We start from the raw sequence: 18798 nt of genomic DNA on the forward strand, positions 1-18798 counted from the left end.
TTAAAGAGAAAAACTATTAAATATAATAGCCAGTTTTATCAATCTAAGTAATGCGTGGTGTGTTGGTTAGGCCTCCCCTCACTGCATCCACGTACCTCTTAACAAGAGGTCATGAGTCTCATTATTGGGGGTCGGCCAAGTCTCAGAACACTGGTTTGGACCATCTTCACTGAAATAATAAGATGACAAAGAAAAAACGATAAAATGGAAAAGAAAGAAAAACATGACAAGGCAAATAATTATTTTTTAAAGGGTGCAGTTGGCATACGGATGCATCCGTAGCTATAGAGGTAAGGTGCACTTTCAAAATTTGTAGTGGTAAATAATTCTGATGTAAAATGTTCTTACGATTATCTTAAAATCTATTTTTATATCTAATCATAAAATAGAACTATGTTTAGAGATACCATTTCAAAATAATGATCATTGTGATTTTGATATAACGGCCATTATTTTGAAAATTTTAGAACTTGTTTACCTCTTTTGTACCGTTTTTTAACTGCAAAAATTCAATCCATGGTGAAAATTTTAGAACTTGTTTACTTTTTTTGCCCCTTTTTAAAGGGGAAAATTCAAATCCATGGTAAGGATCGTTACACAATTACCATTATTATTTCAAATAAAATTATAAAGAGAAATTTACTTATGGATCGGGTGTTTTTTACCATCATAATGATATGACTCTAAAATAGCCCGTTATTTTCAAGAAAGACATATTCACCATTTTTTTTTATTTTTTTCAAGTTTACCCACTTTATTTACAACCTCAAATACTTCTTTGGTTCTTTCTTTCTCCTCTCTGTTCTGTTTCTCTTCCAAGTTTTCTCTATCTAGCATATGTGATTCATTGTCTCTCTAAATGTACATGCCTTTTAAAAAAAAGACCTATGTAATCTTATGTCGAGGAAATACAATTTTTTTTTTTTTTTTTAATCATCACCCCTTATAATTTTGGCAACAAGATCACTCACAGATGGTCTTATTACAAACAATAGAAATTCCAAAAATAAATAACACATCAATAAAATAAATCTCAACTACTTGATGTCATTCATACAACCTAATACTGTGCTTGAGAATATAAAATAAAAGAACAAACAATTAAAAGAAAAGATGTCGAAGATTACCTCAACCGGGCTTTTTACACCCCACACCGAGTCACCACATCCAATGGCGTGGGATCAACAGTCTAGCTTCAATCTCGAATACGGAAAGTTAATTTCGGCCAAACTAGGTAACCATCCTTAAATCTCTACAAAACCCTAACTCCAAAATAATTAGGCTCAAACTCTAATTTTCTCAACCCTTAGATTAGATCATGAGAGAGAGAGAGAGAGTCTATGTTGGGCGTACCCCCTAGGGTCCTTTTTAAGAGTGAGAGAGTAGAGAAAGAAAATAAGAGAGTAGGGAGAGAGAGTTTTTAGGAGAGAGAGAGTAGAGAGAGAAAATAAGAGAATAGGGAGAGAGAGGTGCGTGGCCCCTAGGGAAGATAGAAAGAGAGTTTGTGGAAGAGAGAGGTGTGTTGAGATGGGGGAGAGCACCCCTATTTATAGTAAAATTTAGGTTTAGGGTTTCCATAATTTACCTCTTTATTGAGATTGAATATGGGCCGTTGATCAAGGTGACTTGTGGGGTGAGAGATCTGAGTCAGATGGTCATCATTATATGAAGTGCATGAACCATTATCCCCCTTTCCTTAAACCATTTTTCCATCAATATATTTAAATAAATTAAATCCATTAAATATATAATGCATACCATAAATTACATATTCCATCTCATATTTTCCATAAGAATATTTCAATAATATCAAATCAAGATATTCCTTCAATAATCAAGATAAGATATAATCAATATTTCCTTATCAATATTTGACCACATGTTACAAGATGTACTTACCGTATTTAACAAACTTGTAGACAAAGCAATAAGATAAAGTATCCAAGGGTGGGGCGCGCCACCCATGTATGGCATGTGGGGCCCCACCTAATACCCACATACTCACATGGTGGGCCCATGTGCACTATAGGTCCCCATGTATATTTTTAATAAATATTTAAAATTTAAACAAAATGAATTTTAAAACATTATAACTTTGTAAAATTAATAACTTCATTTTTATAAGTTCAAAAATAAGAAATAAAATATCAAATGACTTATAAAAATTCTAATAATAAATCTAAAATAATTCAATAATAAAATAAAAATAATTAAATTAATATGATGAGAAGTGAATCCATATGGTTTAGGAATTCAATCAATGATCACGGGGTACTCCACCTTCAACTGTGGACTACAGACCATACTTGCTTTATCGAACAGACCCAATGTTTCCCATGAGCCACAGTCCAAGCAGGGGCTCCTTAGCGGGTCCCCAAAGTTTAGTCGATGAGCTAAGGAGTCGCAATCCAAGTCTGTAAATTACAGGTTCTCCCCTAGAGACAAGTCAAGGTCACCACGACCTGATGCGACCACAGCTCTATGGCGCATAGGGGTATCTTTCACACATGCATATGCTTCACCCAAAGGTGGATATATAGTTTTTCCGATCGATCTATCTATATGCATGCCGTGTGATGGAACATGGATGAGGTTTTGGCCCCCGTCTTTGTAGGCCTACCATCACACAATCCCTTGGCTCACTCATTTAGGTATAAGCTCCGACCTCATCAAGGGCTAATCCAAAAAACCCTTCTCGGTTTATTTTTTATGCCTAGGTACTTTTGGGTTTTCCAACCGACTGGCTAAGATTGTCAAGCACAGTCCGTTATCCGCAAATATCATTTGTTTAGTATGATCTTCAAGGGAACACGCTCCCACTAAGTTTATGTTTTACCATAGTAAATGTTTTTCATTACATACTCATAAGGCCTTTAAAGGCCACATAAACCCAACACCCTCTCTTTCCTCTCATTCTCTCTCTTTCTTTCTCCTAATTTCTCTCTCTCCTTTCGCTCTCTCTTTCTCTCTTTATTTGCCGTCTCTCTCTCTTTTTTTTTTTTTTTTCTTTGGTTGGGATTTGGGGTAAAATTGGTCTATTTGGGAGGAGTAATGGTGGTGAAGATGATCAAGTGGCAGCCATGGTTGCCTCTGGTTAAGAAATATTAGATGAAGCTGGTTTTGCGGAGGATTGAGGGGCTTAGAGCAATTGAGAAGGCAGATGGCCTGGATTCTTCTTTTTCGTCTTCTCTCTTTTTCTCTTCTCCCGAAGCCCCATCAAAATCACTTCTTCAAAAGATTTTATCCATCTTTCTCCTCTCTGTTCAGTCTATGTTTCTGAAACTACCCTTTCAGAGTCAAAACTCTTTGGCCTCACACTATTTCAACTAGCCGCCTCTTTTCTCGATACTTTTTCATGACTTTTTGGGTGTTCCTCTCTCTTGAAAATTTTCGAGCCATACCATTAATAACGGTAAAAAAACTTGATTCCTACGTAAATTTCCCAATTATAAAATGCATACATTATGTTTGGAGTCCGGACCCACTTATGATGACCATCATGTAAAAAAGGTGTGGTTTGTATAAAGCCAAGGCCCTAAACAATCAAAGTAAATCATATCTTCAAGGGAAAATATCATATTATCTCCTATTTTGAACTTCTATATCTCATCAGACTATAGAATTAAAAATATTACTTGTAAGTAAAATGACTATATTTTTTCTATCTTCCAACCCCCCAAACTCTTTTGACCATATATTATTGACTTCAACAATTTATAAAATGACTCTATCTCTCTCTCTAAAACTTCATCTCTCTCTTATATCATCGTCTCTCTCTCTCAAAACTCCATCTCTATCTGAAACCCCAACTCCACTCTCTCTTTTACATCATCGTTTCTCTCTATCCCTAAAACTCAAACTCTATCTCTTTCTAAAACTCCATCTCTCTCTAAAACCCAAACTCCATCTCTCTCTCTCTTTTTAAAACTCCATCTCTCTCTCACACATAAGAAGGTGTGCTTGTGTTCGAGCTCAAGCTAAACCTCTTGGCTGGTAAACTTATCGAGAAGCAAAGAGAGAAAGAGAGATGGAGTTTTAGAGAGAGAGCGATGGAGTTTTAGAAAAAGAGAGATGGATTTTGAATAGGGTGTTATTTTAGAGTTTGTTTGAGTAAAAAATTTATAGTCAAAGGGATCTTGGGGGTTGTAAGATAGAAAAGATATAGACTTTTTGCTTACAAGTAATATTTTAAATTATTGGATCTTATGAGCTATGGAAGTTAAAAATAGGAGATAATGAGGTATTTTCCTTATCTTCAAATAGTATCAAAAGATGATGTTGTTTTAATACTTGATATCTTTGTGATGGCCTGGAAATTTATTTTCATATCTAATTATAAATTTAAACCTTTAAATGGTAGTGTAAATCGGGCAAATCTATGAATACTTGAAAATCTTGAAATCCATATTTTCTTATATCCATACATCTTGAGGTGAGATGATCAATTTGAGGATTTTTGGGCTTTAAAATAACATCTTTTAGTGAATTTTTGAGGTACACCGTAAATTGATTGTTTAGAGCCTCACCTTTATATAAACTTTTTTCTTATGTAAAATAGTGGTTTGGGACAATTTTTTTTTTCTTTTTTTTTTTTTAATAATGATGGGAATTTTTTTACGATAAGCTGTATAGCCTGAGATGTACAAAAGGGGAAAACAAAAATAAAATAAGAAGAGTGGCTACAACGAAAAGAGGCGAAGTCACTCGGGTTTTACAACTTGGGTTGGAGAAACGGCCTAGCCCAAGTCCAAGAGGCCCTGTCAGAGTCCCAGCACATTGTAGAAAAACTCACCTGCTTCAATTTGAGATTAGAGTCGCTGAAGTCCTTTTACATTGGTGCAAAAATATTTGCCTCATTGATGATTGGGCACAGCTTCCACGGGGCCAAGTATTTGAATTATACCAAGCTACCACATTTGTTGAATTTCCTTCTATTATTAGCAATTGTAGCAGTGTTTTGAAAATCTTCTTGGCCAAGGTACTCGGCCTTTGGTCGGGTCGAGTTACTCAGACTCGACTGGCACAAGTCCAGTCCTAGTATATAAAAAAAAAAAATTTAAGTAAAAAAAATTAACAAATATAATATAGTCTTCACTTTGCTTGTAACCAACATCAAATAGTGTTGGTTTGCATCTTTGCCCTGAGAATGCGCCTTTATAAAAAATAAAAAATTTAAAAAGAAAACAAAGGGACCGCACTTGCATCAAAATTAGGTTTTATCTATTCTAGAGGGGGTGCCCACCCCGTGTATATTTAGTTCTTCCCCTCACGTTCAACTTGCTTCATGTCAATGGTTGGGATTATGACCTTTATAGGGGCTGATGTTTTCATCTACACTACTTATTTTGAAATATGATATATAGCAATGTTTAATTTAGGGGTGCGGTTTTTATTTTGAAATATGATTTATAGTAATATTTAATTTAGGGGTGCGTTGCAACTTTAAACAATCAAAGTAAAGTGCACCTCCAAACTTTGTCATGAGATACAATTTTGGGTAAAAAAATTCTTAGGATGATGCGAGAATATACTTGTATCTCTAATTATCAAATTTTAAACTACAGAAATCGTTCAAGTCGACTATTACACAGTAGGATACAATGTCCTTTCTTGTGTGGTTGAAAGTGCGCCACGCAATAGCCAAAAAAAAAAAAAAAAAATCCCAAAATGGTTGTTATTCTAAACTCATTACATTTTGCCTTTAGAAAATCTTGTTCAGGTTTTGAATTCAAAAGAACTAGTAGTATTTTGGTAATTTGGCTCTACTTAAATCGTCTTATTCAAATGACATAAACAACTCTAATTCTTTTGGATTCCAAATTTGAATAATATAATTGAGAAAACACTTACGCTCAGTTATATAAGTCATATGGCAAAAGTGAATCTCAATCAGTCTTGGTTGTTCTAATTTCCAAATCCAGAACAACGACAGTTTGATACTGTTCTAAAAAAATAAATGAATGGGTACCTAATTGAAAATACTTTAAACAGTAGCAATCATCGATTTAACCACCTCATCGAATTTTTGTGGGTGCTTGACCTTTTTTTTAGATATTTTTCTTAGTTTTGAATGCGTGATGTTTTGGTACTTCCCTCAAGGAATAGTAATTGCACATAAAGCAATTATTTTTTCCATAGCTCCTCGTGCACATTAATACACACGTGAGAAGATGCATGAGAAGCATTGAAGTTTCTTGTCTTGGCTTCCATCTTCAAATACATGTTCAAATGTATGCATACAAGTTAAAAAAAAAAGAGAATTTGACTCGTGCTGGTCAACTACGAAGTTCATAATTAAAAAAAAATGGATCGGTCACATGGATTGCATATTCAGATTTTTCATCCTGTTTGGGAGATCGACGATCCAAATTTTGAACCAATCATTAAAAAATGAAAAATTAAAAAAAGTGGAGCTTGTTATGAGGCTTTGTGGGAGAACCATCAAGAACTCGCAGTGTCACGGGGGAAAATCGGTCGATTTAAGATAAATGACAGGAACCGATTTGGTTGAGTTATCTGGATTGGTTGGTTCCAAACCGGATCGACTAGTTCCAATCCGGATTGGCATTTTCTTAAGCCTTATATGAACCTCTCTTGGAAACAAAATTATGCACTGGAATTTTAGTAACAAAATCATCGCTCTTTGGCTCAATAACCATTTTACTCGGTGAATAAAAGAGAAAAAAGATGAAGCTAGGTGGCATGACCACGACTTTGTTTCCATGCAAACTGCTCCATCTTGAAGCAATGCACATAATTTCATGGAACTTATTTATCACAAAACCGTAAAGTAATTTACTTGGCACATTCCTCAAAAAACAAAAGAACAATATGCTATATGAGAGAATAAATGTGGGAACTATCATGTTTCCAACAGTTAACAATAATAAAGAAGGGAAACTTTCCTATAAAAAATAAATAAAGAAGGGAAACTATCGTGTTTCCAAGGATAAATGATGCCCCATTTCCCTACATGTCCCAGCTGCCAATCTAAATAAATCCTAGAAGATGCATGGAAAACGCAAAATGAAGTGCAATGCATTGTGGGGTTCTATTTTGGACCAACCCAAGTCACTGCAACTGAGCTCCTGACCTTGTTGCTATGAGAAAGGTGCACCCATGTCAAAGACCCTTGAGCATAGGAAATATTCCCCTTGGGCATCTTTCTCTTGGACCTGAACCAGACCCTAAAAGTCTTGCTTTCATTCACATTGTGAAATGAGAGGCTTGATGGGCTCACTCTCATCACCACTCCTTGGGGTGGCTCCACCTCCACTGAGTAAGTGGAATTTGGGGGCCCCACATTGGTCACCCGCCTTATCAGTAGGACCCACCCACTGCGATGGCTCCGGCCGGCGGTTTTCGTCGAATGTCTCCTTCCTTCTTTGAATATTACAGACATGGAGGGGTAGTTCAGAAAATTACCCTTCTTCGCCGCTAACAGTGGACAGCTGATGTTCTTGTGCGTGATGGTGAAAATCTGTGATGTGGTGTAGCCGAGTTGACAGAGATGAGGTAAGTAGTCCGCTGAGCTCATGTCGTAGACGAGTCCGGGGTTGATGGCCCTGGCCGGGTTCACATGGCCACCACCCAGAGCAAACACCCCCGCCGGACGTCTCCCATCAAGAATCGGGCCTCCAGTGTGATCCACTACGTCTGCAGTCGTGATTAGGGCTGATTTAATGGCCGCTGGGCTCCACAGTGGATGCACCGAGCGCACAAGTGCCGCGATACCACTCACGTGCGGACATGCCATCGAGGTCCCTGATAGCACAGAGAAGTTCACCTGACGAGTGTCTTCCAGCAATCCGGTTGGACCGAGGTTGTCCGGCCAGGCAGCGAGTATGTTCACACCCGGTGCCACCACGTCGGGCTTTAGCACCGTAGGGTTCGTCGTGCTCGGTCCCCTCGAAGAGAATAGAGCTACTCCAGGTGCCCTGAAGTTCCTTTGGTAGATGGTCCCCCTGAACAGTATTCGGGCTCGGGGGTTTTTGGTGGAGGTTATGTACTTCTTTAGTGCCACAGCCTCTCTGTATCCTATAAGCGTGGCTGGCAACACGTGAACATCGACTGAGTTCTCTTCTTGGTTTTGTTCAGTGTTGGCCAGGACCATGGCGAGCCCACCAGCCTCCTTGACCACTTCACCCTTGAGAGCTCTCCCTGTGCTCCCTCTATCACACACCACCATCTTCCCTTGAACAACATCTCTTCGCAATGTGCTGTTAAAGCAGAACTGCGAGCCCGGACTCCCGGCATAGTCGTAGACCAGCTCGAGGAACTGCTCATTCTCATGGCCGTCTCCGGCTGGGTGTAGGGACTCGCCGTATAATACCTGGCCATTGCCGAGCCGAAGAAGAGCGGGGAAGCTTCGGTCGAGAGTGCTCGCCCCGACAGTGGTGATCCACGGCGCCTCGTTGGCCACAGAGCCTGGCAACGGGCCATTGTTGCCCGCTGCGCACACCACGAGCACGCCCCTCTCTGCCGCCCTATACGCACCGATGGCGATCGAGTCCTCATGAAAAGGCAGAGGGAAGCCACCGAGCGAGAGGGAGAGCACGTCCACCCCATCCTGTATTGCGTCGTCCATTCCGGCCAATATGTCTGAGCTATAGCACCCTCCAAACCAGCACACCTTATAGATGGCAAGGTGGGCTCGAGGCGCCATCCCCCGCGCTGTCCCGACCGCATTTCCGACAACCCCAGCCCCCTCCACGGGGGCCCCCACTGCCGTGGACGACGTGTGAGTCCCATGTCCGTGCGCATCCCGGGCGGACACATACTCGCCATTAGTTCCAGCAGGCCACCTCGACTTCCCACTGTTTGAGGTGGGTTCCTCCACCCTGTGGCCTCGACCATAGAATCGGGCACCGATCAGCTTGCGGTTACACAACGAGGGGTCGAAGCTCTCACCAACCTGACACACCCCGCGCCATCTCTTGGGCACCGGGGGCATGCCGTTGTCCAAAAAGCTCGAGCTCTCTGGCCAAACTCCAGTGTCAAGAACACCAACCACCGTGCCCTCTCCGAACCCGGACTCACCCCAAGGCCCACTTCTCTGGTAGGAGTTCAAGCCCAAGAACTTATAAGAATAAGTAGTCTGTAAGGGGTGGCGACGATCGCGACGGACCGCCACTACGCCTGGTGTGGCTCGGATTGCCGCAGCCTCACCGTCTGTCAACAGTGCAGCGAAGCCCTCGATCACAGCCTCATACGAGTAAAGTAACCGGAACGGCTCTTCGGCGTCGTCGTCTTCGGCGACTGTCGGCCAAAGGATTGACCTGTGCCATTGGGATTTGTGTTGGAAGCCGGAGGTTTTGAACTGGTTTGGGTGGAGTTGTATGATGTGGGTGTGGAGTTCTCGAGCATGAAGCATGCGAGAAGAGAGCAAGTGAAAGAAGATGAAGAGGAAGAATAAGAGAACGTGGGGGGTTCCCATGAGAATAGAAGAGTATTAGTAAGGGGATAATTTAGAGAGAGAAAGAGATAATGTAGAGGGAAGGTGGGGGATTGTGATGGGGTTGTTGGTATTTATGTGAAGGGGGAATGTGAAGATGTTTTTTTTTCATTTATTAGGGGGTTAAGAGGACACTCGTGAGCGTTTAGGGCTCTTGGGGTCACGAGGATCCTTTGGTTAAAGGAGCTTCTCAGTATATGGAGAGAGGCCAAAACTCAGATTTCTCTCTCTTTTGGAGCAGCGCCTCTCACGGGTTTTAGTACATTACGATTGATGCCATTCTCTCTCTCTCTTGAATGCCTCTCTCTCTACTCCAAAACCTTACGACAAATGCATCAATATCAACATAGTTTTAAATTTTAAGCTTTGGAAGAGTAGTGACCGAGTCGGGGCTGCATTTCTACATTTGCATCCTCTTAGGTATCAAACATCCATCTTTAAGATGGATGTAAAGGTGTGCCTCTTCCTGAAAGAATAGAGTCCAGGAAAATTATAAAAAATATACTTTTAATTTTTGAATTATTGGAAATAAATTTCAAACTTTCTAAAACCTCATCCATACTTCATTTCTTTATCTTTTTTTATTTTTTTACCAAAGTAGTCTTCACGTTAGTCTTAAAACTGTGAAGATATAACGGTAGACTCACTACTGTAATGGTCTACTGTGATGGTCATGAGTAGTTTTAAACAACCATGATAGTCGTTAAGGCATCATGACACTTAAAAAACCATGATGCTTAGGTAACAGTGTAACAATTAATCTAGAACTGATAGTCCAATAAACCATCACGGTTCTTTAAGTGCCGTGATCTTTCAAAACTACATTTGACTTACAACCCGCCATATGGCCATCATCACGGTTTTGAATAGATCGCAATACCTTCATGATTCTAAGACTACCGTGAATATTATTTTCATCTACTTATCAAAACAGGGGTATGGATGTAGTTATGAAAAGTTTGAAGTTTATTTCCAATAATTCAAAAATTAATATATATTTTTTATAACTTCCCAAGAATTTAATGGTTCGAAAATTTTCTCTAAAAAAAAATTCTCATTTTTAGTTTTTAAACTTATTTCTTTTTAACTACTAATAATCTCCATATTAGAGATTATATACATCTAAAAAAAATTAAATTCAAAATCGATCCTAAAAATTGATAAAAGGGAGGGGGCGGCATATCACATAAGAGTGTAGGACTGATAGAAACGTTGTCCGCTCTTAACCTTTGATGCGTTTCTCCCGCTGCCCGCTCCATGTGCATTGATTGCTCCTGTCATATTAGCTCTATGTACGTCCTGTAAGCGTACAGTATGCTCCCACGGAACCATGCTGCGCCCTTCTCATTAATAGCATCTCTTTAAGTTCTCTTGTTTTTTTTTTGTTTTTGTAACCATTTTTGTTCTGTGCTCGCGTTTCTCACCGTAAATCGATGTGTTTGACACAGTGTTTAAAAGCCGAGCCGGTTCGACTCGGGAATCGCTATGGACGGATCAAATCGACGAAAAAATGGGAATCGTCCGGTTCTAAAGAGAACCGGAAGATTCTGCACAGTGACTCGCCGATTCACTGTACGGAATCGGCGAGTCCTGTACGGAATTTTTTTTTTTTTTTTTTTTGTAATCCATGATAGATTTTTTTTGTAATACTTGATCGATTTTTTGTAATCCATGATCGAATTGTTTTTTTTTTTTTTTTTGTAATCCATGATCGAATTTTTTGTTTTTTTTTTTTTGTTTGTAAACCATGGTAGAATTTTTTGTAATCCATGATCGAATTTTTTGTAATCCATGATCGAAATGTTTGTTTTTTTTTCTTGTAATCCATGATCGAATTTTTTGTTTTTTGTTTTTTTTTTTGTAACCCATGATAGAATTTTTTGTAATCCATGATCGAATGTTTTGTAATCCATGATCGAAATGTTTGTTTTTTTTTTGTAATCCATGATCGAAATGTTTGTTCTTTTTTTTGTAATCCATGATTGAATTTTTTGTTTTTTGTTTTTTTTGTAACCCATGATATAGTTTTTTGTAATCCATGATTGAATTTTTTGTAATCCATGATCGAATTGTTTTTTTCTTTTTTTGTAATCCACGATCAAATTTTTTGTTTTTTCTTGTTTGTTTTTTTTGTAATCCATGATCGAATTTTATGTAATCCATGATCGAATTTTATGTAATCCATGATCGAATTTTATGTAATCCATGATTGAATTTTTTGAAAATTTGTGATTTTTTTTTTTTTAATCCATGATCGAATTTTTTTTTGTAATCCATGATAGAATTTTTTGAAAATTTGTGATTTTTTTTTTAATCCATGATTGAATTTTTTTTTGTAATCCATGATAAAATTTTTTGAAAATTTGTGATTTTTTTTTTTTAATCCATATTATTCAAAGAGAAAATGAGAGAGATGATGATTCTGAGGCTACCCTATCCCAGCCATATTATTCACATATCGAGTCCCAACAGCAACAGTGTAGGGATGAGCACGACAGTGCAGGTGAGCATGAAGGATGGACAATCTTCGGGGATTTTAGATTGGGAACACAACAAAACACTAATACTCAGAGATTTAAGAATAGTCAGACGCCTGCTAATATCGATGATTCGTTTTTAGATCGAATCAATGAATTGTTAAACGAATTCAATCAATGACACCAGCGTGACCAAGAAGAGCAATAACGTCGTCTATCATTTTATTTTTAGATCATATGTTACCAATTTTATGCTTTATTGTAGTCCATGTATGTTGATATACTTATTCCATGATAATTCTATGTTTATCCTTTTGTGTGATGTAAATTAAATGCTGAATGGCGGTTCATGCAGGGAAAGAACATATCAATATTCGCATATTCATTCAAAAACATGAAAATTCTTAATGGAGTGCCCTCATTTCTTACTGAATTCCTAAAAAACAATATTTATAATGAATTTTAATATTTTTTTCGGATTTTTTTTAAGCTTTATTCTGACCGGTTCACCTGATTCCCGATCCGGATCGCCGATTTGCCGATCCGGATCGGTTTTTTGGGAGCCCAATCCGGGTCACCGATCCGTTTTTTAAACCATTGGTTTGACATAAGAGAGGTGCGGGGACCATGAGAACACACAATCAACTCACTCAAAAGTTTTGGAGTATCGATTTTCTCGATAAATTGTAGACAACTGGGGGCAAACTTGAGAAAAAAAAAGAAAAAAAATTTTAATACTTTTTTTATGTCTTTGTTTTTTGGGTAAGTCGGTGGACAGTGGGAGAGAAAGCCCCCTACCCGATTTTCATTGATACAAGATAAAAAAATTACAATATACTATTTTACAACTCTATACAGGCTGGTGGACCACATCATGAAGGAAGAGAGAGAAAGTCGGGAGGCCTAGTGCACAAAATTGTGGCATACAAAAAGATCGTAATTTTTTTTTCAAGTATATCAGCCACCATATTAGCCTTGTAGTAGATATGATAAATAGACTATGAATGTTTTACATGTCTAGATTTGCAATTAGCAGCTATGGTATGAAGCACACATGGGGATTTGCATGTGCCACGTATAACTTGCACTAGTAAGGAGGAATCACTTTCAATCTATAGTGGGAAACCATCTATCTTGATTGCTAGATCAACCCCGGCTTCCAAACCACGGAATTCTACATAATTATTAGATATAACACCAACGGTGATAGCAAATGCGGCTATGAAAGAACCATCATCCTTTCTAATGAACCGTCCACATCTAGCTCTGCCTAGGTTTTGAAAGGAAGACCCACTAACATTTAGCTTGATAGGGAATCAATTGGTACAAGTGTATCGATTCTGCTATCGCCATGTTATTTAGAGATTTTTTGTTATTGCCTTCTCTGAAATATGATACGACCAGGCCTTGGCAACTGCCAAATCACGAACGTGACTAGTGATTCTTCTAATCAAATGTTAATATATGGATACCTTTCCTTGAAGCATGCGACGATTCCGCTCCTCCGGAAGCATCCAAACTGTTGTGAAAAAAAAAAAAAAAAACCAGATATTAACAAAACCATCAGACTTGAATCTGAATGCTATCTATTTTCTCAATGTGACTACAATGGACGAGTCGAAGGTGAAACATTTCATACATCTTCGTGCTATTGATCCCCACATCACCTGGGAATAAACATAATAATGTACTAGATTACCTATGTTGTAATCATTAGTATGACAGAAGGGGCACACAGGAGCCTGAATGATTCCTCTCCACAGCAAGAGAGGGGAAGCAGGAAGACGATGGTGGACGCTCATCCGAGAAAACTATTTCGCTCTAAGATGGCACTTAGAAGCCTATAATGCTTTAAAAATTAGTTGAGAAGAACCCCTTCGACAAATAAAATTCCATGCCTCTTTACCTAAGAATACTCCATCAGAAGGAGTCCATGCCACAAAATCTTGTAGTTTAAGAGGAATTGTGAAAGCCTCCTCCTCCTTTCAGGCTCTCAATAAGCGGCCAGATGTAGGAGAAGGTTAATGCCAAGTCTGTAGGATCCATAAGATACCACGATGAATTTTTCTTATAACCATGGATCTGCCCAAAAGTCTACTGACCTGCCATCCCTTATAATCCATCTAACATTGTAGCGCAAGAAGGACCATTCCAAGTGTAGAAGCAATTCTTTCTATAGGTTTCCCAGATAGACGAATTCTTGAAGTGCCTATGCTTGAAGAAACACGCTATAAGAGTGGAGGATTTATAATAGGAAAAAGTCTATATAAGGTTGCAACCTTAAATATAGAAATAAGGTGAACACAAACTCCGTCATAAAAAGTTGCTTTGATGTAGGAAAACCCTCTAATTGATCATCTCAACATTGTGATGTTTGAATATGGAACAAGAAAAAAGATTTTGAATTCCAAAAATAGTATACATTGCAATATATTATCTGGACTATCCATTTTCAATAATTTCATTTGTTTATAGATTAACTTGATTTGAATCAATTTTGGAGTTTAAAATGTTATAATTAAATATAAAAATAGATTCTTAGGCAGCCAAAAGAATTTTTGACATAATAATTACATCTTATGATAAAATTTGAGGGTGTGTCTTAATTTGATTGTTTAAGGTTGCAACCTTATGCAAGCCATACAATGTTGATATTACAATTTTAATATATTACATTTTTTAATAAAAAATTATATAAGGTCGTAACCTTATGCTATTGAAGTAAGGTGTACCTCAAAAATCAAACAAAGGAGGTATTCGGACGTCGGAGGATCCTCCAATTGATTATCTCGACCTCAATATTTATGGAATGAAGAAAAACTATATATTTCCAAGTCCAAACAAAGTGCATCTTATAACTAGTTGTTTGGACCGTCTATTTCAAGATCTTCAAATGTTGATTGATTTGTATGATTTGTAATTTTTTAAATTTTTAAAATTTTAAATTTTATAACTAGAAATAAAAAAAATATTTCCAAGTATCATAAGGTTTCTAATACCAGAACAATATCTCTAAGAAAATTTTAGAGATACTCTTTACTTCTACAGTCCACACTCTTTTTGAAATAATTATATCAATGAAATACCTATATTGATGAAACTGGACCAATGTTAAAGTTCTCTCTCTGTATACATAAGAGAGGGAGGAGGGAATTGCCAGAGAGCATGCAGGGCAAATGACCTTGAAAGAAAGGAGTTCATTATTTTGATGTATTGACTATGTTGGAACTTCTCCAAAAGAACCCATCAAAACAATCAAAGTAAAGTGTCGAGAAATGTGGTTTCAATACTGAAAATCTTTATGATTGTCTTAAAATATATTTTTATTTTTAATTATAAAGTTTAATACATAAAAAATAGTGTAGATCGGACAATCTATGGAAATTTAAAAATCATGAAAATTGAATGTCTAAAAATACGTTTTAAGATGCACTATTTTCAAAACTTAAAATCCATTTTCTTCTCATGTCCATGCATTTTGATGTCGAGATGATCAATTTGACGATATTTGGGAGCATCAAAACAACCTCTTCGGGGTGAAAATTTTGAGGTGGGCTCTAATTTGATTATTTAGAACATCGGCTCTATATAAACTTTTTCTTTGACCAAAAAAAAAATTAAAATCTGCCAAAATTTGAGGAAACTCGAAGCTTGAATTTCAAGCCGAATATTCCAACAGGGCGAAATTATTGGTCATCGTATAAAAATGATGTGTTTGTTTGCTTGAAAGTTCAGAAAATGATGTGTTTGTTTTCTTGCCCCGACCTGCCTTACATGTACGTTCAATTTTGGGAAACGTTTATATAGAGCCTAGGCTCTAAACAATCAAAATAGAGCGTACCTCCAAAATTTCACTAAAAGAGGTTGTTTTGATGTCCAAATATCCTCCAATTGATCATCTCGACATCAAGATGCATGGGCTTAAGAAAAAAATTGATTTCAAGTTTTGGAAGTAGTGCATCTTGTAACTCATTTTTGGACCGTCAATTTTTAAGTTATTCAAAGTTTCATAGATCTGATCTATCTACACTATTTTTAAAGCATTAAATTTATAATTAAATATAAAAATATATTTTAAGGCTAGTCAAAGATTCTTAATTTTGAAACCACAGTTTTCGACACTATTTGAAGGTAGGCTTTGATTTAATTAGTTAGAGACTCAACTCCATATAAACCGTGCCCTACAATTTTTATGGCAACTATTCACATAAAATAAAGGTGCCCGTTTGTATAGAGCCTAGGTTCTAAACAATCAAATTAGAGCCTACCTTCAAATAGTATCAAGAAATGTGGTTTCAATATTGAAAATATTTGTGATAGTCTTAAAATATAGTTTCATCTTTATTTATAAAGTTTAAAGCTTCAAAAATAGTGCAGATTGATAGATTTATGAAAACTTGAAATCTTGAAAATTGACGGTCCAAAAATGCGTTACAAAATATACTATTTTTCAAACTTGAAATCCACTTTGTTCTCATGTTCATGCATCTTGATGTCGAGATGGTCAATTTGAAGATATTTAGGCTTCAAAACAACCTCTTCTAGTGAAATTTTTGAGCTAGGCTCAAAGTTGATTGTTTAGAGCCTCGGCTCTATATAAACTTTTCCCATATATATATATATATATATATATATATAGGAAAGTATATGATGGGATTAGTTACCTTTGTACAAGGTGGTCACAATTAATCTTGAATGTGAAATTGGATGGCTTACATTATTTTATTGACCAAATTCAAAAAAAATTTCTCAAACTTTGTGACATACCCAAGTTATCAGATTTCACATCAGATGGTTGTAAATAATTGTGACATCCCCATACCAAAGGTAAATGATTGTAAATAATTGTAACTTCCTTACATAAAAAATTAAGCGAAAAGGCAAAATTGTGATTTGGGTGTGAAATCATTACCTATTGTTTCTTTATATAATAATTTGACTTGCAATTAAAGGTCGGTAACTTCCTCAGCTTTAAGAATGTATTTTATTATCACAATTTTGCCTTTCCGCTTAAACTAAGGGACCTGAATTCTTTTGAAAGGGATATAGCCTTGAATTACAATGTAAATTACAAAAAAACTGCATTTAGCTAATTTTAATTTACAGTGAAATTTCAAAAATCAAGATTAAAATGGGGTGTTTTAAGTTCTTAAAAGTCTCGAATATAAAATCATGTATTTGAGGTATGTTTGGATAACAATTAATTTTATCTAGAATATATTATCTAACTTGAAATTAATATGAATTTGATTTTTTAACTTTGTTGTAATTTTAGCTATTTTGTGGCTAAAAATGTATGATTTTCAACAAATTCATTGATAGAATGAAATAACAAAATAAGATTTGTGTAGCCAACCTCAAATAGTTGGGATAATGCTCGGACAATGATGATGACAACTTTCATTAAAGCAAAATCAAGGGAAAATATCTCCACCCCATTTTTAAGTTTTAGATCTCAATAGACCAAATGTTTCAAAACATATCTTGAGTCATAAAACTTCTAAGTTTTATATCTTTTAACCCTCTAAACTAACTTTATGCCATTTAAACTTATTTTTTTTCCTAAACCGATATAAAAAAGGTATATCATTCCTAAATACCATCATTTCTCTCTCTTCACATGATTTTCCCTAATCTCTCTCTCTCTACATATTTTCTCACTCTCTCCCGCTTGTCTCTCACACTTTCTCTCCCCTGTTAGAGAGGCAAAGATGATGAATGTTAGATAGGGAGAAATTTGAGGAGATTGTATCACGTAAAGAGATGAAAGATTTAGAATGAGCATGTTTTTTTTATATTTGTTAGGGTTAAAAAAATAGTTAAAAGTAGGTAAAGTTAGTCGGAGGGTTAAAAGATATATTTTAAATCTTTTGATCTATTGAAATATAAAAATAAAAAATAAAAAGTAGGAGGATATCCCATAAAATGAATTCTTTTTGTTATGAAATAAACTTATATTAATTCAGATATCTTTATAATAGACACTGTCAATAATAATGAATTATTAAGATAATATTAGGGAAAAAATCCATATAAGGTGCTAACCTTATATTGTAGCAGGAAGGTGCACATAAAAAAGCCTACTAGATAATGTTGTTTTGATGTTGGAAAACCCTTTAATTGATCATCTCGATATCAAGATTCACAGATATTAAAAAAAAAAAAAAAAGATTTCATAACCCAAAAAATTCATTTTTTAAAAAATTATATGAATCGTCCATTTTCAAGTGTTTCAAATATTTATGGATTTAATTGATCTCCCATTTTCAGAACTTTAAATTTTATAATTGTTTTCACGCCTTAAAGCATTTCAACACCGAAAGTGCATCTTTCGCAACCAATTCTCTAAAATAATGGATATATACTCTACGCAAATTGATATACCCAAATTTAGGGATAAAAAGAAGTTTTGGAGTTCACATGCCTTTTTGGATAAGCCCTAAATTTAAATGAAATTTTAGCTATTAGAATCAACACTTTGGGTTATGCCAAATTTAGGTAAGGCAAATTGTTTAATGCGGGATGGACTGCATGACTACATATGCAGCCCAAAAAGTATAAAACATCCATCTTTAAGATGGATGCAAGTAGGTATTCTATCTACAAAAATAAAAACTAACAGTTTAAATGTTTTTTTACTAAAACTATTACTTCTAGTTTTTAAATTTATTTATTTTTCATATTCATAATCTCTGTCCTTAAAAATTAAATCAAAAAATCTATCTCAAAAATAATTTTATTAAGAGGCCTCAATTCTACATATGCGAGTTTGGCCACCTGACAAGATTACCATCTCCCCTCTTGTGCATATAACTGCTTGAGCCCCTTAGCCAAGTACTTTCTCTCTCGGCACGTGCCCACCGTGAA

At 36.2% G+C, this 18798-nt stretch overlaps 1 protein-coding gene across 1 annotated transcript; it reads right to left on the reverse strand.

The window, feature by feature from the left end:
• Window positions 1-6771: 6771 nt before the first annotated feature.
• On the reverse strand, window positions 6772-9495 carry SDD1 (Subtilase family protein). Its single transcript, XM_006854298.4, has one exon. It carries the CDS (start codon window positions 9434-9436, stop codon window positions 7052-7054), a length of 2385 nt encoding a protein of 794 aa, XP_006854360.1. The 5' UTR covers window positions 9437-9495; the 3' UTR covers window positions 6772-7051.
• Window positions 9496-18798: the final 9303 nt, after the last annotated feature.

The sequence above is a fragment of the Amborella trichopoda genome, chromosome 7, assembly GCF_054954075.1.
Source record: "Amborella trichopoda isolate Santa Cruz 75 chromosome 7, AtrichopodaSantaCruz75HAP2 v2.0, whole genome shotgun sequence".
In the NCBI taxonomy this organism is placed as follows: Eukaryota; Viridiplantae; Streptophyta; class Magnoliopsida; order Amborellales; family Amborellaceae; genus Amborella; species Amborella trichopoda.